Genomic DNA, 17,500 nt, shown 5'->3' with positions numbered 1-17,500 from the left:
AATTATCATGCAGGAAAGTAACCTTCATCTAATTTTATATTTCCTGAGTAAAACATGGAGAGGATAAAATGAGAGAACTTGAAAACACTGTGTTGCTCGAAGAGAGAATAATGTTTTAACCCTTTCACTCCCAAGAGTGCCACTTATAGATTTTACGCCAGACGATTTTACTTGTCAATGGGGAACCCCACGGGAGTGAAAGGGTTAACCAGCAATCAGCCTTCCCAAAATATTTTTGGGGAGCAGGTCATAAGGAAAGTGGGGACAGTTTGGTGCTAAAGGCACCCTAGAGAGTGCCCAAAGGACAGGGGGGTCTGGGGGCACACTCCCCTGGGGAATTTTTTTAATTTTGACATTCACAGATGCAATTTAGTGCAATCTGGGCAATCTGGGGGATTTAAAGTGACAAAATTTCACATATGGAATTGACACTATTTTTGTCTTGCTTGGAGTCTGATAAGAAATACTGGAATGTTAGTTAAATAAACATTTCATGGGCGGAACGCCAAAAAATATTGCGGATGCAAATTTGTATGTCAAACAAACTTTTTTTAAGCTTTTATAATATCTCCAGTGATTTCATGTTTGAGCTATTAAAAATGTGTTGTGTCTGACATTTTCTGACTGGAATGAGATGCTCAAGCTTTCTGAGGAGGTGGCTCATTGAGCCGTCGACCGGCCAGTTTTGAGAAGGCTGGCAATAGCCTGGAAGTAGAAAATAATTTTAAATGTAAAGACGACATCACTGTTTGATCCACTCCTACCATTAATTTTGTCATTTTAGTGATACCAAAGAGCTGGCCAAAATTAACACTGGTTATTTAAAAATTAAAATGTCAGATAAACAACAATTTCAAAAGAAAACCTGATCTTCAGGTGTCACTACCTTGCCTATGTCTGATTTAAGTAATGATAAGGGTTGATTTACACAGTATGATTTTTGTCACATGCAACAAGTTCACGACAGGCCTACAACATGACTTACGATTGTCGCAGCGTTTAAAAAAATGTTTTAAAATGCTACGACATTTTTCTGACGTACCCAACAATCGTAAATCAATGTCGTGGGCCTGTCGTAAGCCGTTGTCGCATGCGACAAAAATTGTACCGTGTAAATCAGCCCAAAACATGTATATGTACCTGACAAAATTGCTTTAATCTCATCAGACACAGATTTACGTCTCTCCTGATCTGGAAGAGTGGACATTACGGATCAGTGAATGTTTCTCATGATGGAATAAATAAATATAAATTGAGGGGATACAATGTTACTGCATTCTAACAGCAACCTCATTATTCCATCAGCAGGCTTGATTCCTGTTGGTTATGAAAGTGTATGGCATTGTGAGCACTTTTAATTTCCCTCCCCCCCCACCCCCTTTCCCCAGTTGGCAAGGCTGCCATCAAATCTACAAGGGACTTCAATGTTTGAATGACTCGCATGATTTTAGAACATAACAAAAATAAAAAGTGCTCTCAGATTGGTCAATTACCCATTTACCATTTGCCTATAGGTGAAAGATTATCATGAAGACACTGATGCATGCACTGGAAAAAATTGCTTTTTTCCTCGAACTACAATAATGTCTGACCAGTCTACCAGTGATAATACTGAAATTTCTTCAGAGCTTTATGACAAAAGACTTTTAACGCATTAATCGGTATTTTACCCGAACCACCAACAAAGCGATTTGCAAGCCTATTAAGTGAACGTCAGCTTGTTGTGTTAATGAGCCAAAGGCATTCAAAGGAGGCAAAGAGGTCACAAACTGTCACAAGAAGTCTAGGTTATGTTATTAAACAAATAGTAAATGGTTCAGCATGTAATATTGAGTTATAGGTGCACTTGGGAGGTTTGCTAAGAATGCACTCAAGAAGCTAGGGTCCACTCAGCTATCACCTTGTGCGACTTTTACCCTTCTTACCTGCTAAGCAACCTCTCACATGCAACTGTAACTCACTGGTACACGCTGAATTGTTTGCTATTTGTTCAAATGAAACCTAACTAAATATGCTAAAAAATTAGTTTAGAGCTGTACATCATGTATTATTCTTAAATGTTTGAGTATGATTTCTCTGTGAAACTGACAAAACTAAAAATTAAATTAAGTTTGAAATGTAAATTAAGTAAGCAGTCATAGGCACATCATTTAAATAGCACTTGGAGGTACCTTTCTTAAAATCTTGGGAGTCATCAAACCCTTTAAGTTCCATAGTTTCAAACTGACTTGATGGACCAAATGTGAACCACTCAGGTTCGTCCTTCCTCTCATCTTTACCTTGTTTCTTTTTAACTACTTGTAAACAAAAATAAACTGCACTTCAAATACATATACATTTATCCTTTCACAGGAACCATTGAGCCCAACAAATTGACCTGCTCCCAACTAAGTGGCTTCACAGCTCAGTTGTTTGAGCAGTGCAGGTCATAGGTTCAAATCCCATTGAAGACACCTGAATTTTCTATAAAAAAAAATCCTTAGGGTGCGTTTGATTGACCGTATTCCGGAATAGGAATACATAGAATAGAAGTTGGAAATCCTTCGTTTTTGTGGGGATTCACATTAATACTGTCAAAAATCTGCTAAAATGCTATTTTAAACATAGCTTTATTATTCTTGTTGCTGCAAAACGCCATACATAGTGTTTTAAATCATCACTCCACGTATTCTTATTCCGGAATAGCGTCAATCAAACGCGCCCTTAAATTGTCCAGATAAGTGCAAGGATCACTTCTTCCTACCGTCTATAACCCACACTTCAGATGATAATAATTTTATTTCAAAAATAATGTGTTTTGTTAACATGAAGTAATAGTACACCTGTGTTTCATGCTCAAATTTCTAAAAAAAAATCAACTTTGCATTGACAGGAGATTGCACTGAGTAATGGTTGTTTTTATTTACAGTAAACACCCACAGATAAGCCACACCTTTTCCCCAAAAAAAGGTGCGGTGGCCTTATGGTTAGTGTGCTCGACTCCGAATCAAGTTGTCCAGGTTCAGGGCCTGGCCGGGGACATTGTGTAGTGTTCTTGGGAAAGACACTTTACTCTCACGGTGCTTCTCTCCACCCAGGTGTATAAATGGGTCGCCTCAGGCGACCAGGCGCCGTTAGAGCACAGCCTTGTAAGGCCTTTTAATTCTGATTCCTAGGGAGTGGACGTGCTTGTAAAATTAATATTACAACACTTTGAGCGAAGAACTACTACTGTGAAAGTCCTTATAAGCTGCACCTTTTTTCTTAATCAAAATCCAAATCAAAAGTAGGGGATACAGCTTATTGTACAGAAACATCTGAGGTTGGAGTTTTCTAAGGCCTAATTAATATTCAAAAAAACTTCTCAAGAAGTCACTGAATAAACATTTAAACTGAAATCACTTTGTTGTTTTTTCCTTTTTCATGAGTGGTCTAGGAGCCTTTCCAGTAAACCGCCTTTGATTACTTCCACGCTATTTCACAGACCGCTTCTTCACTGTTATAACACAGCCTAAAAAAGAATAGAAAGGCCTGTGGGGGTGCGGCATACCTACGGGTGCAGCTTATACATGGACTTTTACAGTAAAAGGATTAAAACGATACCTTCCTGATCTTGTTGACTTGGAAAAGAACCATGTGCTTATCGTGGTTTTACATCACAAATTAGATGTGTGATGTAAGCTATGCTGACCATAAAAAGTAATCAAGTGTGTTTAGGGAGTAAATTAGAAATCATGGTAATTAACAGTAAAAACATACATTAATTTTACAGCTATTTCTTTCAGTGTTTCATGATGTTCTTAGAACTGTGAAAATATTCCATACCAAACTGTAAGACCCTGCACCGATGCACCCTTAACCCTTACTATTTATCAACTTTTGTGTTGTGAACAGGATTTAAACCAGAGTCTTCTGAACATGACGTGAAAGCTGTACACGCCTAAGTTGCTTTGCTGAAATCTGTGCTGATCCTTTCCTTAGAACTATTAGATATCAAAAACCTTCAAACCTTGGGCATTTTTGCCACGAGCTTGTTCCTCTCTGCTTCTTCTCCGTTCCTTTTCTCTTCCTTTAATTCCCTTCTCTTTGTCTTTGCCAGATCCTCTTATTGTGTCAATCCTTTCTGCTCTTTCTCGTGTCCCAAAATATTTACCCAATGGATCATCAGAATCCTACAAGATTCATAACCTTTATTGACACAAAATACTCAGCAGGCTGAGCTGAAACTCTTTGCAAATTCCCTTGAGCAGATTTCAGAGCCACCTCAAAATTTTAAATACTATAATTTCATAAAAGGCAGCTCTAAATCTGCTCCAGAGTTTCAGTTTAGCCTGCTATATTACTTTCCAGCGATAAAAAAAATGGGGTCCACTGCCTTTGTTTTTGAGATACAACCATCTGATAGCACAATTTATGAAGTATCTCACAAATTTGATGAAATAAACCAAAATACACTTTATTTTAAGAAAAAAATCTTGATCTATGCATCATTTTAAAGATGATTACCTTTGGAAACCTGCCAACTCTTCGTTTTTGAAAACAATTAAGTTCGAGGCGCTAGAAACCTTCACCTATGAGGCCTGGTTCTAGCTTTCAATCTACAAGAGTTGCCTATTGCCACAGCGCAAACAAATCCTCTTCAAATCCTCTTCAGAACCAGAATTGCTGATATATGTCAACAAAAACGAAATGATCATGATTGACAGAAAATCGGAACTTATTTCAAATATCGTGGTAATTGTGAAGAACATCTCCCCTCTACCGACAGTCAGCCAACAGTCGTCCGACAGCTTTAATTACTATTTGCTGAAAAGATAACTGCTTGTAGGCCATCTGTCAGCCGACAGTCACCCGCCCCTCAGCCAACAGTTGGTCGACAGACAGTAAAGTGTTGGTAACCTGTCAGTAGTATGTCGGTAGTATGTCGGTAGTATGTCGGTAAATTTAGAACAGTCCAAAGCACAAAACCTTTATTGTGAGGCAAATGATCATCAATTATTGTATTACATCAATACAAGATATATTATGCCGACATAAATGACGTACCAATATGCCAAATCAGGATCGCATTGCATTATAGGGCGATTGATAAAGATCATTCTTAGATGGGAAATTAAGCAGAGTTTTCCTTGATGCACACGAATGTTTTTGTGCCTTTTTAGTTTCAGTGTATTTGAGGAAATTGAAGCATTCAGAGTGAATTTTTCATAGAGATTTTGTACAAAAATGCATGAAAGCTTAACTTGTCGAGAAACAAAATGGTTAACCAAATCTTGATTTTTCTTATTTTACCATCTGTTGCTAACCTTTTGGTAACCTGTAGCCTTTCGGTCAAGTGTTGGCCAAGTGTCGCTGTTGGTGGAGAGGAGACGTTCTAATCACAATTACCAATCAGAAGACACAATCACATCTTCCGCCAAATTTGTGATATGAACAGCAATTTACTGTACACAAGACTACCAGCTATTTTCGTATACACATGCATTTAGTTTAACTGTACTTCCTTATTGCATACATGTAACCCGCCCTGAAAATTTTGCACAATTTCTGTTTTTTAATCGCACCCTATTGTAGGGCCTGATTCTACGATGAATCACTGGTTGCTATGGTAACCCATTATGTTACACTATCTAGCTCATTTACATGAAGATAAGCAATAGTATTTCCATTGTAGCTTAAGTTTTTAGCCCTTTGGGATGCTACAATTCGCCTAGTATTCTAGGCAAGCTCACGACACCTCTTGTACATTTCACAGAGTACCTTGCTGTGGAAATGACAACATGGAGGAGGGAAATATTACCTAAGATCAGTTTGAATGAGACAAAATAAAAACACAGGCATAAATACCTTATCCTTTTCTTGCAAAGGTGTACGCTCTTTATAATCCAATGTTCTTCCTCTCCCAACCCGTCCAGTAAGCCTGCTTCTTCCATCCTTTTCCCGGTCAGTTGTTCTGCTGATTTTTCCTCTTTCCTGTAACAGATGCTTCTCAGGTGCACTCTGAGGAATATGACAACCCTGAACAAAACTCTGTCGCTGAGGACTAAGCACAATACCATCTTCAACCCTGGAGAATAACAATAGAGAGGTTTTCAATTGAGTGTTGAAAGTAATTAGCGAATCGCTTTGGCTTATGATTACTTCACTCAGTGATTGGTTCAAAGCTCTATTGTGAAACCATTGTGATGTGAAACCACTGTGGCTCGTGTGTGCACATTTTCCTGAGCTTTGAGTAATTACTTTGGTTTTGGTTTCATCACACTTGATTGAAACTCGCTGTAAAAATAACATTATTACTTCCCTGTGAGACCTCGTTGTTTCAACTCAAAACCGTTGCATTTGCATTTGCATAACACACTTGTTCCATCAACAGCAATAGGTTCTTTAACCCACTAACTACTTAACCACCCCCTCACTCCCAGGGGTCCATGGGTAAAACGGGACAGTTTTTGAGAGGATGTGGAGGTTGTTAACAAAAGGAAAGTCAACCTAGGCAAAGATGTCTTTTTCAAAGAGAATATATGCATTTTGGAAATTACTTTAACACCTGAGACAAAATCTGTCCACTGTTTGGGGACAATATAGTTAATGGAATTACATTATTTTCTAGTTGAATTAACCCCCATTGACGAGTAAAATCATCTGGCATTAGAAAAAGAAAAATTATAAGTATGGCCGGTTTAGGCCGGTTTAGGCCGGTTTAGGGGTGAATGGGACCAGTTAAGGGCCTAATGACGGGGTTTTTGGGGTGCATTGCTAAGGATGTAATGGTTAAGTAATTTGAGAGAATTTGGCATTATTTTGGTCAGTTTCCAACTTTTGTAAAACACTGACCCTGAATATGATGTCATCATGCCACGTCGATGGTCATGTGACCAATAAATGAAAACTCTAAATTTGTCTACATGCTACACAATTTGGGTATTTAATTAGTGGTTTGATAATTTGTATTTGTTTTTGCATCCAGTCAAGCATGGTCATGTTTTTATTTTGAAAAATTCTCTTTTTAAAGAGATAAATGATACTGAAATACCCATAAAATTTTCAAAAAAGATGACTTGAAAAATTCAATGACTAGTTCTATTCTGTATTTGGGTGTGAAACGTGCCATATATAAAAAAATTCATTCAATTTAGAGACCGGAAGTCAGTTTACGCAATTGTGCAGTTGTGCAGTGCTTGGAAGGTGAGAAAAAACCTTCAATTAGGAGATTGTTATCAAATTTTCCAGGTCAGTGAGAGTGTTTTTCTCGTCAGCTCACGATATGATCATGTCAGACACTGGAAGTAACATTTCCCTTCCTTAGCAATGCGCGAAAAATCCGTCTGTGGGCCCTTAAGATCTTCTGTGCTAATTTTGCATGACATAGGAGCAAATTTCCTTACAAGTATTCATTCACGAGTTACTAGTTTTTCTTTTGACCACTACATTAATTCAAAATCTCAACAGATTTACTTGTGACTTCCTTTTTGTAGCCTAATGTAAACTACCATGAATGTGTAAACACCTGAAGACTCTACAGACTTTGTTGATCCAGTTGATCCAGCAACATTCACTAACCTGGAAACTTTTGTTCTTAGTGTAAAATTTACCCAAGAGCAAAGTTAATGTTATCTAAGTGTTAGTTCTGCCAGGGAATCCAACCCACAACTTCCAGCTTAGCAGACAGACACTTTATCAAATCATACCATCCAAGAAGCGGTTGGACTAATTTGTGGACTATGTCATTCAATTCTACATTAATTAACCCTTTGATGCCCAAACCAGCCTAAACCGGCCAGACTTGGTACTTTACTCCGTCCAACACCAAACGATTTTACTCGTCAATGGGGAACCCCCGGAAGTCAATGCGTTAAAAGTGTAATCAATGGCTAATTTGAAAAAAAAAATTTCAAAAGTACTGCTTTTAAGAGATAAATCCATCTTTGCGTGCTTACACCAGTAGGTGTTTTTTCAGTTCCTCGCCAGGTGATGCACATCTCTTCTCACTTGAATATGACTGATGCCATGCTTCTGGATCCCAAATTCCATTTCTACCAAAGAGAAACAGTTGAAAATAAACTTTTATAAGGAGAACAAAAAAATGACACGACCCCTGGGACTGAGACTTGACAGATTATACTCTGCCTTAACACCAGACGATTTTACTCGTCAACTGGGGGCACCCTGGGGTGGGAAAATACCATAGAACTCTTTGTTTGTCCCCCCAAATTTTGCATAAGCATTGTTTTCAGTTTCTCTTGGGCCTTACAACGGTCCCAACAGAAAACAAAAACAATGCTTATTCAAAATTTGGGGGAACAAACAAAGAGTACTATGGTATTTTCCGAAGTGGCCTGTAAAAAATTCACCATAATTTCAACGCACTACATTACTGATCAATACTTTAACTTTTGGTAAAGAAATGAAGCAAGAATAATCAAAATGTTTGCAAGAATAAGAAGGGGAAAAACCTGAGAAACTTTGGCCACTTATTTGCATGTTACAAGCATGTTGCCACAAGAAGACAAACGTAACCAAGCATAATTTCTAAGGTTGCTCCTTCACATTATTGTTACAGAAAAACTGGAATGATTCCAGCTTAAGTAACAACTCTCCAGGGACTAATGTAATAAAAAGCATTGATGTTTATTGATGAAACTGAAGTCCAGTCATGGTGGTGTGTTCACGTCCTCCACTGAAACGGAAAAATTAAAATTTCCCAACACCTGTACTTTTAACAACAGATCTGCACCTTAAGCCTGGGGAAAAAGTTGAAAAATGAGAAAGAGGTCATTGCCAATGTAGATATGCACCATTGCACTATAAGAGGATGCAACAGTGTATTCCCAATACACTTTGCTTGCAACTTGCTCAAAGCTTTGTCAATGAGAAGAGAATTCTTATGTCGATAATTGACATTAAATTTGTTTTATTAACATGGAGATGGTTCAAAGCTTTGAAGCCTGCTCAAGGATTGAAACACAATTTTCAATTTATTTCACTTGTCTGAATAGATGAACCTACTCTGAACGTACACATATTTACCCAAATATTGGAGTGAACACTACTCTAAAAGTCTTGCTTTATCATTAAAATATATTTGGATGTGGTTTGGCATTCTTGCTCTCTTTCACGTCATGCTTTGTATAAGCTTCCAGTGGGTTTACCTTTTAATAGATGCAATGGTAATGAAATAAGCGACTCACCTAACATATTCATCAGAAAGAATAGAAGGCCACAGTTTGGATGCTGGTGACTCCCTCAGATTTAACAAATCCTCCTTTTAGCACAAGATTAATAAAAAACAATCAACATGCACAATTACAGTCCATGATAAAATCCCTTGAGAAAGCAAACAGACTAGCTAACTGCACCAATTTTCCTCTTTCTCTGTTCCTTCTCCCCAGGAGTTCTTAAAATGGGGACATAATGAAATGGATTTGCAAGGTGGCGAGACTGAATTGCCTGCCACCAATAATATTCAACTAAGATTTAATCCCAGACTCGCTGTTGCAAGTAGATTGAGCTTGTTGGTTTCCCACTAATCTTAGAGGTTTCACACAAGCACTCATACTTTTATGTCTTCCAAGAAAACCAATCCATAGGATAAATACTGGGCCCAATATTTGCATATTATTGGATAACATTATTAAGAGCCTTCTGTCATATGTTTCCTTCTTTAAATGCTCCTGAATGATTTGCACATGGTGCTCCTGTGTGTCCCCGAATTTTGTAGTTGCCCCTTATCAACTTTCATTGCAGTCTCCCAAATAAGGGGTGCATACAAACCTGAGATTATTAAATTTTTTTTTTTTAACAGGAAATCTTATGATCAAAACTGCAAGAGAGCACGGGAGTGCACTGTGTTTCACAGTTTCTTTGATGTCGTAGTCCAGAATGAAATGAGAGAAACTTAATAGCTAGTTATTAGTACAAAACTTGTATTTGTGGTAATAACGTGTTTTCCATAACAAGGGTTTTAAATAGATTGTTCGCGTCTTTAGAGAATATTTATCTTTGCTTTTGGGCACATTTCATATCAAATTTTACGAAAAAGAATAAATACATTATTGCCTAGGGAAGAAAGTGTTTTTAGTTCTTTTCACGTTCAATACGCTATAAATTGTCACCTTCGTGTATGTAACACGTGGCTGGTTTTCGCTTGCTCCATTCTCATCCTTTTTCCCCGATAAAGTCAAGGTGTTGTCACTATTGACAATTTTCCCTGTAAACAGGTAAAAAATGAACATAACACAAAACTCTATTACACTACCATATTAAGGAGAGACGACCAAAACATTACGTACTATGCAATGAAAGTTTGGTAGAATTTATTTTTTTGAAGTGGTTTGTTTTCAGTTAAGTTTTCCACAAAAAGCACCAATAAACGGTAAAAGGTAGTGGTACTTTGAAAGGAAGAACTAAAAGAACTCAAGCAATTGAAAGCTACTCTCCGAAGAACAATTTTCAGACCTTATGGGGGAAAACTAAAGCTTACCTTCGCAAGGAAACCCTTCTTTGGCAACGACATTTGTACACCCTTCTGACAACTCGCTGACCTCCATCTAAACCTCAGCGTTAACAGTTGTCGAAACGACAGCAGTGACTTCCTTAAAGAGGAGGTTAATTCCGTTGTGAATTTGACCTCAGACAAAACTTTGTACATTACAAAATGTAGGTAAATCTCTGTTCTTCGTTATCAACGTCCATTTTGAAAACCAAAGACACGGCAAAAATTGACGCTTACGTATTTATCTTGCCTCACTTCGAAATTGCATTTCCGCTTCTTGGGGGGACGGTAGGGTGAGTGGATCAAAGGTATATTTCCGGCAATGACCTTTGTGTCAAGATGGTCAAATCAAGCTCGGATTCCTTTGCAAAATCCTTTTTTTACATTGTCGTCATTAGTATGGGCTCATCATATTAGACTTTGAACGACATAAAAATTCTTTAATGGTATTTATCGATGAAATTACAAAATTTTTGAGTCCATATACCATTTTTTGGATTAAAATCTATTTCGTTAAATCTAATCATGTGCATGAGCGGGAAGGGTCCAAAGCTCCGATTTATTGAATATTTTTGTCTGTAAGATGGTAAGAATAAAATTATTATAAATATTCTAAGAAATGTGAGAAGATATAGGATGTACGGTATTTACTCGGTAATATCTGAGGGGTAGAGACGCAGAAATAAATAAATAAATGAACATACAAAAACAACTAGGTAAAAAAAAAGACTGGTGAAAAAAAACTGTTATAGCATTTCGGAAGTGAAGCTTCCCAAAGGCAGAGATTCCAACCCTCCCGTTTTGGCCGGAAACCCCCCGTTTTCGGGGAGACTTCCGGCCTCCCGTTTTCGCTTAATTTTCTCCCGGTTTTTGAAAGTCTCCCTCGTCAAAGAAAGATAAGATTTTCTTTTTTTAACCAGTCTTTTTAGGATGATTCTTTGCCGTTTTTCTGTGTTTTTTCAGCCATTTTTACCCTTTTGGCATTGTAGCATGAGCCTGTGTAATGTTGGGCGCGGTAACGCACTGGAATTGGGGGTATTGGAATTAATTTTTATCTATTTATTTATTTATTTGCATCTAGCTGTATATTTGTCTAGTTTTCACTTTTTATTTACCCAGATTTTATTGTAGGTTTTAGCTCATTTTACATTATCATACTTTTTAGTTTTTAATCATTGTAATGCGCAGGTGATCACATATATTTTTTAATTATATAAACACAAATGAAATACCAAGTGAGCTTTCGCGCGAAAACGTGATATCTTCACGCGTGAAGATAACATGTTATTTTCACACGTTTCCTCGTGTTGAAAAATATTCACTCGTTCCCTGCCCTCACTCGTGAAATATTCTTCAACACTCGAAGAGAAATTTCCTATCTCCGCGCGGCGATGTAATATCCTCTTTATGTAACCTGAGCAATATAAATGTAAATTATTATTAATCATTATTTATGTACTTCAAGTAGGGTTATTAAACTGTGTCATAAAGTGCATAAATTACTATGACTGGATTGCCTCGATTTTGTGCAAGGTTTGCGTTCATTTGTGGGACCAATGAGCCTTAGCTTTCACTACCTGTTAAAAATTCCATTATTTCCCATTTATTGTGATTTCAAGATGCAGAAAAATGGCATCTTAGAAGCATATATCTTAAAAATTTTCCCGGGGAGCATGCTCCCGGACCCCCCTTGAGAATCGCGCCTGCGGCGTTTATGGCGCGGCTATGCCGCTCCTAAAATCCCCCCTTTTTCTTAGTTGACAGGTTTGGAATCTGTGCAAAGGTTACATCAAGCTAGTCAATCCATATCAATAATTTCAATGCTTTCTTGTATAAACTCTCTTTCGAAGCAATGGGTCCTTTGCAGGTTAGTGATCCCAAGGTACAAAAACCACCACACTGGAACGCAATTTGCCCACTGGGACATCTAAAACACAAAAAATTAAGATACACTTGCTTTGTTTTAGATGTCCAAGTGCGAAATTTGTGTTCAGTCGTGGTCAACTTTAGCTAGTCGCACACCTTTGGCGATTCTAGATGCAAGGTTAAAATATGTGCCCTATATGTGGGCTAACCGATAGGCTCGCCACACGCGTGAACAACTCACGAGAGTTAGCAGAGATGGATTCTATCAGGAGCTCCTGATTCTATCCATTCTCGTCCCCAGAGCCCTCCGTTTTTGGTTAAGTGGTCGACGAAACGAAAGGCTCTAATCGCACATAAAAATTCAATTTTTTTCTCAGGCTGATTGAAATTGTATGCGCTGAACAAATTAAAATTACAAGTACTACCACTTTTACTTCCGGCCATGTAGCGGGAACAAACCGGACACAGCAAGCCCTTGTTGGTGCTCTTTTCAAAAGATTAAATAAAAACCTCTGCAATATGGCAACTACGCCGAAAAAGGCGCACACGTTTCCGCGAAATCAATAGAGAACTTAAGCAACGACGACGGCGACGGCAACAAGAACGTCATCTCAAAATATAAATTCACGTTATTGTAATCACTTCGTGACTATTTTAACCTTTTTAATAGGAAAAGGGTGTGGAAGTTCTCAAGAATGACACTGGTCGGAACAGCGCTTAATTTAGGGGAGAAAATGAAAACCTATCCTCAACTGCCGACGTCCTTGATGAAACCTCAAATTTGGTTATTTCACGTGGTTGTTTTGAAGACGAGGGAAAAGAAATGGACACAAATGCAGCGCGTACGTGCAGGGCGTGCAAAGCTGTTGTTGTTGTCCACTTAATATGCAAATTTGTGACGTTCTCGTTGCCGTCGCCGTTGTTTAAGTTCCCTATTGCATGGCCTGCAACAGGGTCATTCTTGATCGTAACCATCATGTTTTGTTGTTTGGTAACCAACGCGCGTACATTATAACAAACCCACAAAGTAAGAAAAGAGCACGGTATTCCCAGGGTGTGATCTGTCCTATCCAGCAAGTGGTAATATTTTCAGAAGCTCTATGGTAATCGAGACACCGTCAGCAAAACTAGAAATGCAGATGCAGAACGTCATATATATCAAACAATTCCTTTAAGCGAGAGAGAGAGAGAGAGATCATCAAATAGGCCATTCTTGAAATTTCAAACATTCAACTTGATAGTGAGGCAGTGAGGGCAAACACAATAGAAACACTGTGGAATGAATGTGAAAAAACATCTCCGTATCATCCACTAGCCTTTGTCTTTGTCCTCTAAACCTCTCTTTCAAGTCGAATTTTAATATATCTAAAAAGGCCTATTAAGAAAGCAATTCCATAAGCCTGATAACGGGTCTCTGATCCATGACCACGCAGTTGCGTTGCGCAAAGCTATCAGGACATATTTGGGGTTGGTCTCACTGAGATGATCTTTCGCATAGAAAATCCTACAAAATCTTCATGATGTATCAATGGTCGAAGCTGTCTGGGTGTACGTGCTTTTCAAAGCTTTGTGTTGAACTAAGTGTTCCATATCTCTAAAAAGAAAACTTTGTTTCCCAGTCACAAGCTTACAAACTTTTCGGGTGCGTTCAAGAGGAACTTTTACTGTTTCAAGACACAGGTTCACGGAAATTACTCTGCCTCCAATGGTATCATGCTTGATAAATTTGCCTGCAATCGAGCTCTTTATTCGGGGATGGCCAGAGACGAAAGAGCCCCACACCCGCATTACCTTTCGCATTACCCGCGAGGCATTGTCGCTGAAAAGAAAGGAACCGGAACATGTAATAAAACAGTTATTTTTAATAGGCTATCTTCAGATAACAAACGCATTCAGATTGTACACGCCAATGAATATATTGGATAGCATACTCTACGGAGCGCATCCACAGAATTCCACAAACAGCAGGGCTAAACTCAATTACTTCCCAGAAACGAAGTCTTCTCCCTTCTTGATGTTTTTCTTAAGCTCGGGTATCACCTTAAAATCAGGAAGAATTGCGTTAGCTGTAAAAGCCTGTAAAACTTTTTCTTTGTTTTGTTAGCTTGTGGTAGGGTTAGTTATTGTTTATTTTTTATTTTTTCCCCTTTTGTTTTCCTTTGTGTTACATCATCCGTGAGTTTCATGGGTTTTTACACCGAGGATGAGCCAAAATAAGAGACTCGCTAATTAAATAATTGGACAAGCGGTGGCCTCATGGTTAGAGTGCTCGACTCCGGATCGAGTGTTCCGGGTTCGGGTCCTGGCCAGGGACATTGTGTTGTGTTCTTAGGAAAGCTTACTCTCACGGTGCGTCTCTCCACCCAGGTGTAATAAATGGGTACCGGCGAATTTAATGCTGGGGGTAACCCTGCGATGGACTGGCATCCCATCCTGGTGGGAGTAAAAATACTCCGTTTCGCTTCATGCTACAGAAATACCTAATGAAATAATTACTTTGCCAGTTGGTAGAATAGAGTGCAGCTATAAACGTTTCATCTATGCGTTATCGCTCTGTGGAAAAGGTTTAAAGCTCGGACAGAAGAATTACTGTAACGCCACAATAGGCAACTTAGCTTTTCGCATGTTAAAGCTTCAAACATAGTGACATTAAAATATGTTTACTGTTCAACTGAAAAAGCAACGCGTCTTGGTTAAAAAAGGTTCATAAGCAGTTTGAACCTTTTTCCATGACTTACGCCGAATTTGTTGTCCTTATATATTATTTAACAACAGTGAGAGCAATTTCTGTCAGTCTCGGTTTGCACCCACGTGACAGGGCGGCCTTGTTGGATAGCAATACAATACAACTTCTTTTCGCAGAATTTGCATAATAATTAAGTTTAGTTCTCAGCGGAAAGACAGGTTATTGTTCTTGTCATCCAACATGGCCACCGTAACGTCACATGCAAACCAGCAATACACACAACCATATAGACCTGTAGACAGAAGTATTTAAACATTTGACTTCATCGCTAGCAAATTCTTTGATTTACACCTACCTCTTCAAGCTTCTTTTTCTCATAGCCAGAAAGATCGCCGATTCCAAGATTACTTTTCACGCCATTTGGCTAATGAAAAGAAAAACAAACAAAAACAAGAGGTTATAGGCCTTTACTTTGGATGATTTTCGGTTCAAAGGTCAATAACTTAAAGCGACTGAGAGATGAACGGCACGGTAAACATGAAAAGTTGTTTCCGGTCAAACACCCAAGTTTAAGATTTTTTTAAGATGCCCATACATAGAATGTTACTTTGGTTGTCTCGCGAGCGGTCAGAAAAAAGAAACGCACAACCTCACAGTCACTACGGCAACAAAATTTGAGTACCTCAGATTAAACATACCCCAAGTTCAACAGGTGAAGCAAAATAACCCGTCCCACAGACATCGGATTGTACAAATGCACACTCAACTACGCCACTCTTGCCATTAAGGGCCTCAAGAACCTGTTGACATAAATTAGATAAAGATGTCTCGGTTATCGCTAATTTATTTAATCTTCAATCTTGGATATTGCATTTCTAGCCTTCTGACTGGCTCACTCAATCTCGATTATCAGCTTATAAACCGTAATGACCTTATATGGAAATCGATTGCACCTTTGGCTTTGTAAAAACCAAGATAACATCCTGTCATTCTGTAAAACAGTTTAGAATTTAATGAAAATTCATTAAAACGGTTATTCCATTCACGCTTATTGGATATGAGAGTGTTATGTATAGCCAAGTCGGCAATACAAGCCTCGTTTTTGATATTTACAACCTCATATCCAATGCGCGCTTATGAAATAATTGTTAAATCCAATAGATCCACAATCCATTGCACCAATTTACTTACTCACCGATGTGACAAATTTAGTACCAGCATATGCCATTGAAAGTGTAGCAGATCCCTGAAACAACGTTCACAAAGAAAATAACGATTTGAAAGATTCACCAGGAGTTCACGAACTTGAGAGTCAAGAGAAATGCCACATTCAAGTATTGACAAGTAATGTGCGCATCACATCTTAGTGTAAATCCTGAAAGAGTTTAAGTTAAGCGTTATTTTATTACAAATTCTATATCCAAGATAAATAATGTCCATTTTGTGATTTGTTGTACATTTATTTCACTACTTGCACAAATAACGTTTTTTCTCACATCATCCCTTATCACAGATTCTTCCTTCTCTAATTTCTGATGGTTGAGTGACATTGGAATAACTATTTAAAATGTTTCAGAAATAGAATAATATTCTGATAGCATGATAAGGAGTGCCACACACAAGAGATGAGAGCCTATGAGATTGGTTAGGACTGTTTTATTCGCCTTGTACTTAATTATTATATAAAAACATAGGTACGTAATCCTAAGATTTTCTGGCCAGTTCTCCAGATTTTGAAGTTGTAAAGAATGGAGATAGAATCTACTTTCAAAGAAGCAGTTTTAAAAATACAATTTAATAAGAGAGAAAGGATATATGCTTAAGTTATGTTTAAATATGTTGCTCTGACAGCAGATAAGGTTTCAATTGTTTTGAGACTTGGTATATGTTTAGTTTTTTAAGATTTGAGGGAATTTTGTCCCAGACAATACATGCAGCATATCAGATTGTTTGTTTTCCCATATTAGGAGGTTATCATCATTCTGTGTCTCTCAGTCAATGTCATACCTACATTTTCACACAGTTTAGTTTAGAAAGGATTTGAGCATTGTTGTCAGCAGATGCTTTTGGTTAAGCAAGGATGTCCTTTTCTGCCTTTTCTTGGGGTGTGATGCTGTTGCATTAGATGAGGACTATAGAGGAGCAAAATTTCCACATAACTTTGGACCACTTCTTAGGGGTGGTTCTTAGAGGTTCTTCAACTTAGCATACAGCATTACGTAAAATGCAATTTGCTAACCGTCTTCATATCAGCAGAGTAGCTGATGTTCTACCAAAAGAACTATTTTTACATTAAGTTGCATTATAAAGTCAAATGTCCTCTCTTATTCTCACATGACTAGTTCTCGACAACCTTGAACCTCAAGTGCATTTTGATTGCTACAATGTCATGGACAATGTTAGATCAAAACTCGAGGAACTTGAAAGTGAAAGGAAATTAAGTATCAATAAAATAATACATACAGATCCGGCTTTGG

The 17,500-nt window shown here is 38.0% G+C and overlaps 2 protein-coding genes across 3 annotated transcripts in view; both read right to left on the bottom strand.

The window, feature by feature from the left end:
• The window catches only part of LOC137974903 (eukaryotic translation initiation factor 4E transporter-like), a 19,593-nt gene extending 8,894 nt beyond the window's left edge, over positions 1 to 10,699 (bottom strand). The window contains exons 1-8 of one of the 2 annotated variants that reach the window (XM_068821912.1): positions 10,460 to 10,699; positions 10,092 to 10,186; positions 9,168 to 9,241; positions 7,917 to 8,012; positions 5,827 to 6,046; positions 3,989 to 4,151; positions 2,172 to 2,297; positions 1,141 to 1,191 (exon numbers count right to left, since the gene is read on the bottom strand). In XM_068821912.1, coding sequence (XP_068678013.1) covers positions 1,141 to 1,191; positions 2,172 to 2,297; positions 3,989 to 4,151; positions 5,827 to 6,046; positions 7,917 to 8,012; positions 9,168 to 9,241; positions 10,092 to 10,186; positions 10,460 to 10,526 — 892 coding nt within the window. In that variant the 5' untranslated portion in view covers positions 10,527 to 10,699. The remainder of the gene's footprint in view (positions 1 to 1,140; positions 1,192 to 2,171; positions 2,298 to 3,988; positions 4,152 to 5,826; positions 6,047 to 7,916; positions 8,013 to 9,167; positions 9,242 to 10,091; positions 10,187 to 10,459) is intronic. The other variant, XM_068821913.1, reaches the window with a different exon arrangement.
• A 3,480-nt stretch (positions 10,700 to 14,179) lies between these two features.
• The window catches only part of LOC137976219 (malate dehydrogenase, mitochondrial-like), a 9,492-nt gene continuing 6,171 nt past the window's right edge, over positions 14,180 to 17,500 (bottom strand). Inside the window, exons 10-14 of the mRNA XM_068823514.1 lie at positions 17,487 to 17,500; positions 16,219 to 16,269; positions 15,722 to 15,823; positions 15,379 to 15,447; positions 14,180 to 14,377 (exon numbers count right to left, since the gene is read on the bottom strand). The exon at positions 17,487 to 17,500 is cut by the window's right edge and continues 85 nt beyond it. Of these exons, the coding sequence (XP_068679615.1) occupies positions 14,318 to 14,377; positions 15,379 to 15,447; positions 15,722 to 15,823; positions 16,219 to 16,269; positions 17,487 to 17,500 (296 nt within the window). The 3' untranslated portion in view covers positions 14,180 to 14,317. The remainder of the gene's footprint in view (positions 14,378 to 15,378; positions 15,448 to 15,721; positions 15,824 to 16,218; positions 16,270 to 17,486) is intronic.

Source organism: Montipora foliosa, chromosome 11 (assembly GCF_036669935.1).
Source record: "Montipora foliosa isolate CH-2021 chromosome 11, ASM3666993v2, whole genome shotgun sequence".
Lineage (NCBI taxonomy): Eukaryota > Metazoa > Cnidaria > Anthozoa > Scleractinia > Acroporidae > Montipora > Montipora foliosa.
This window is presented reverse-complemented; position numbering and strand designations above follow the sequence as displayed.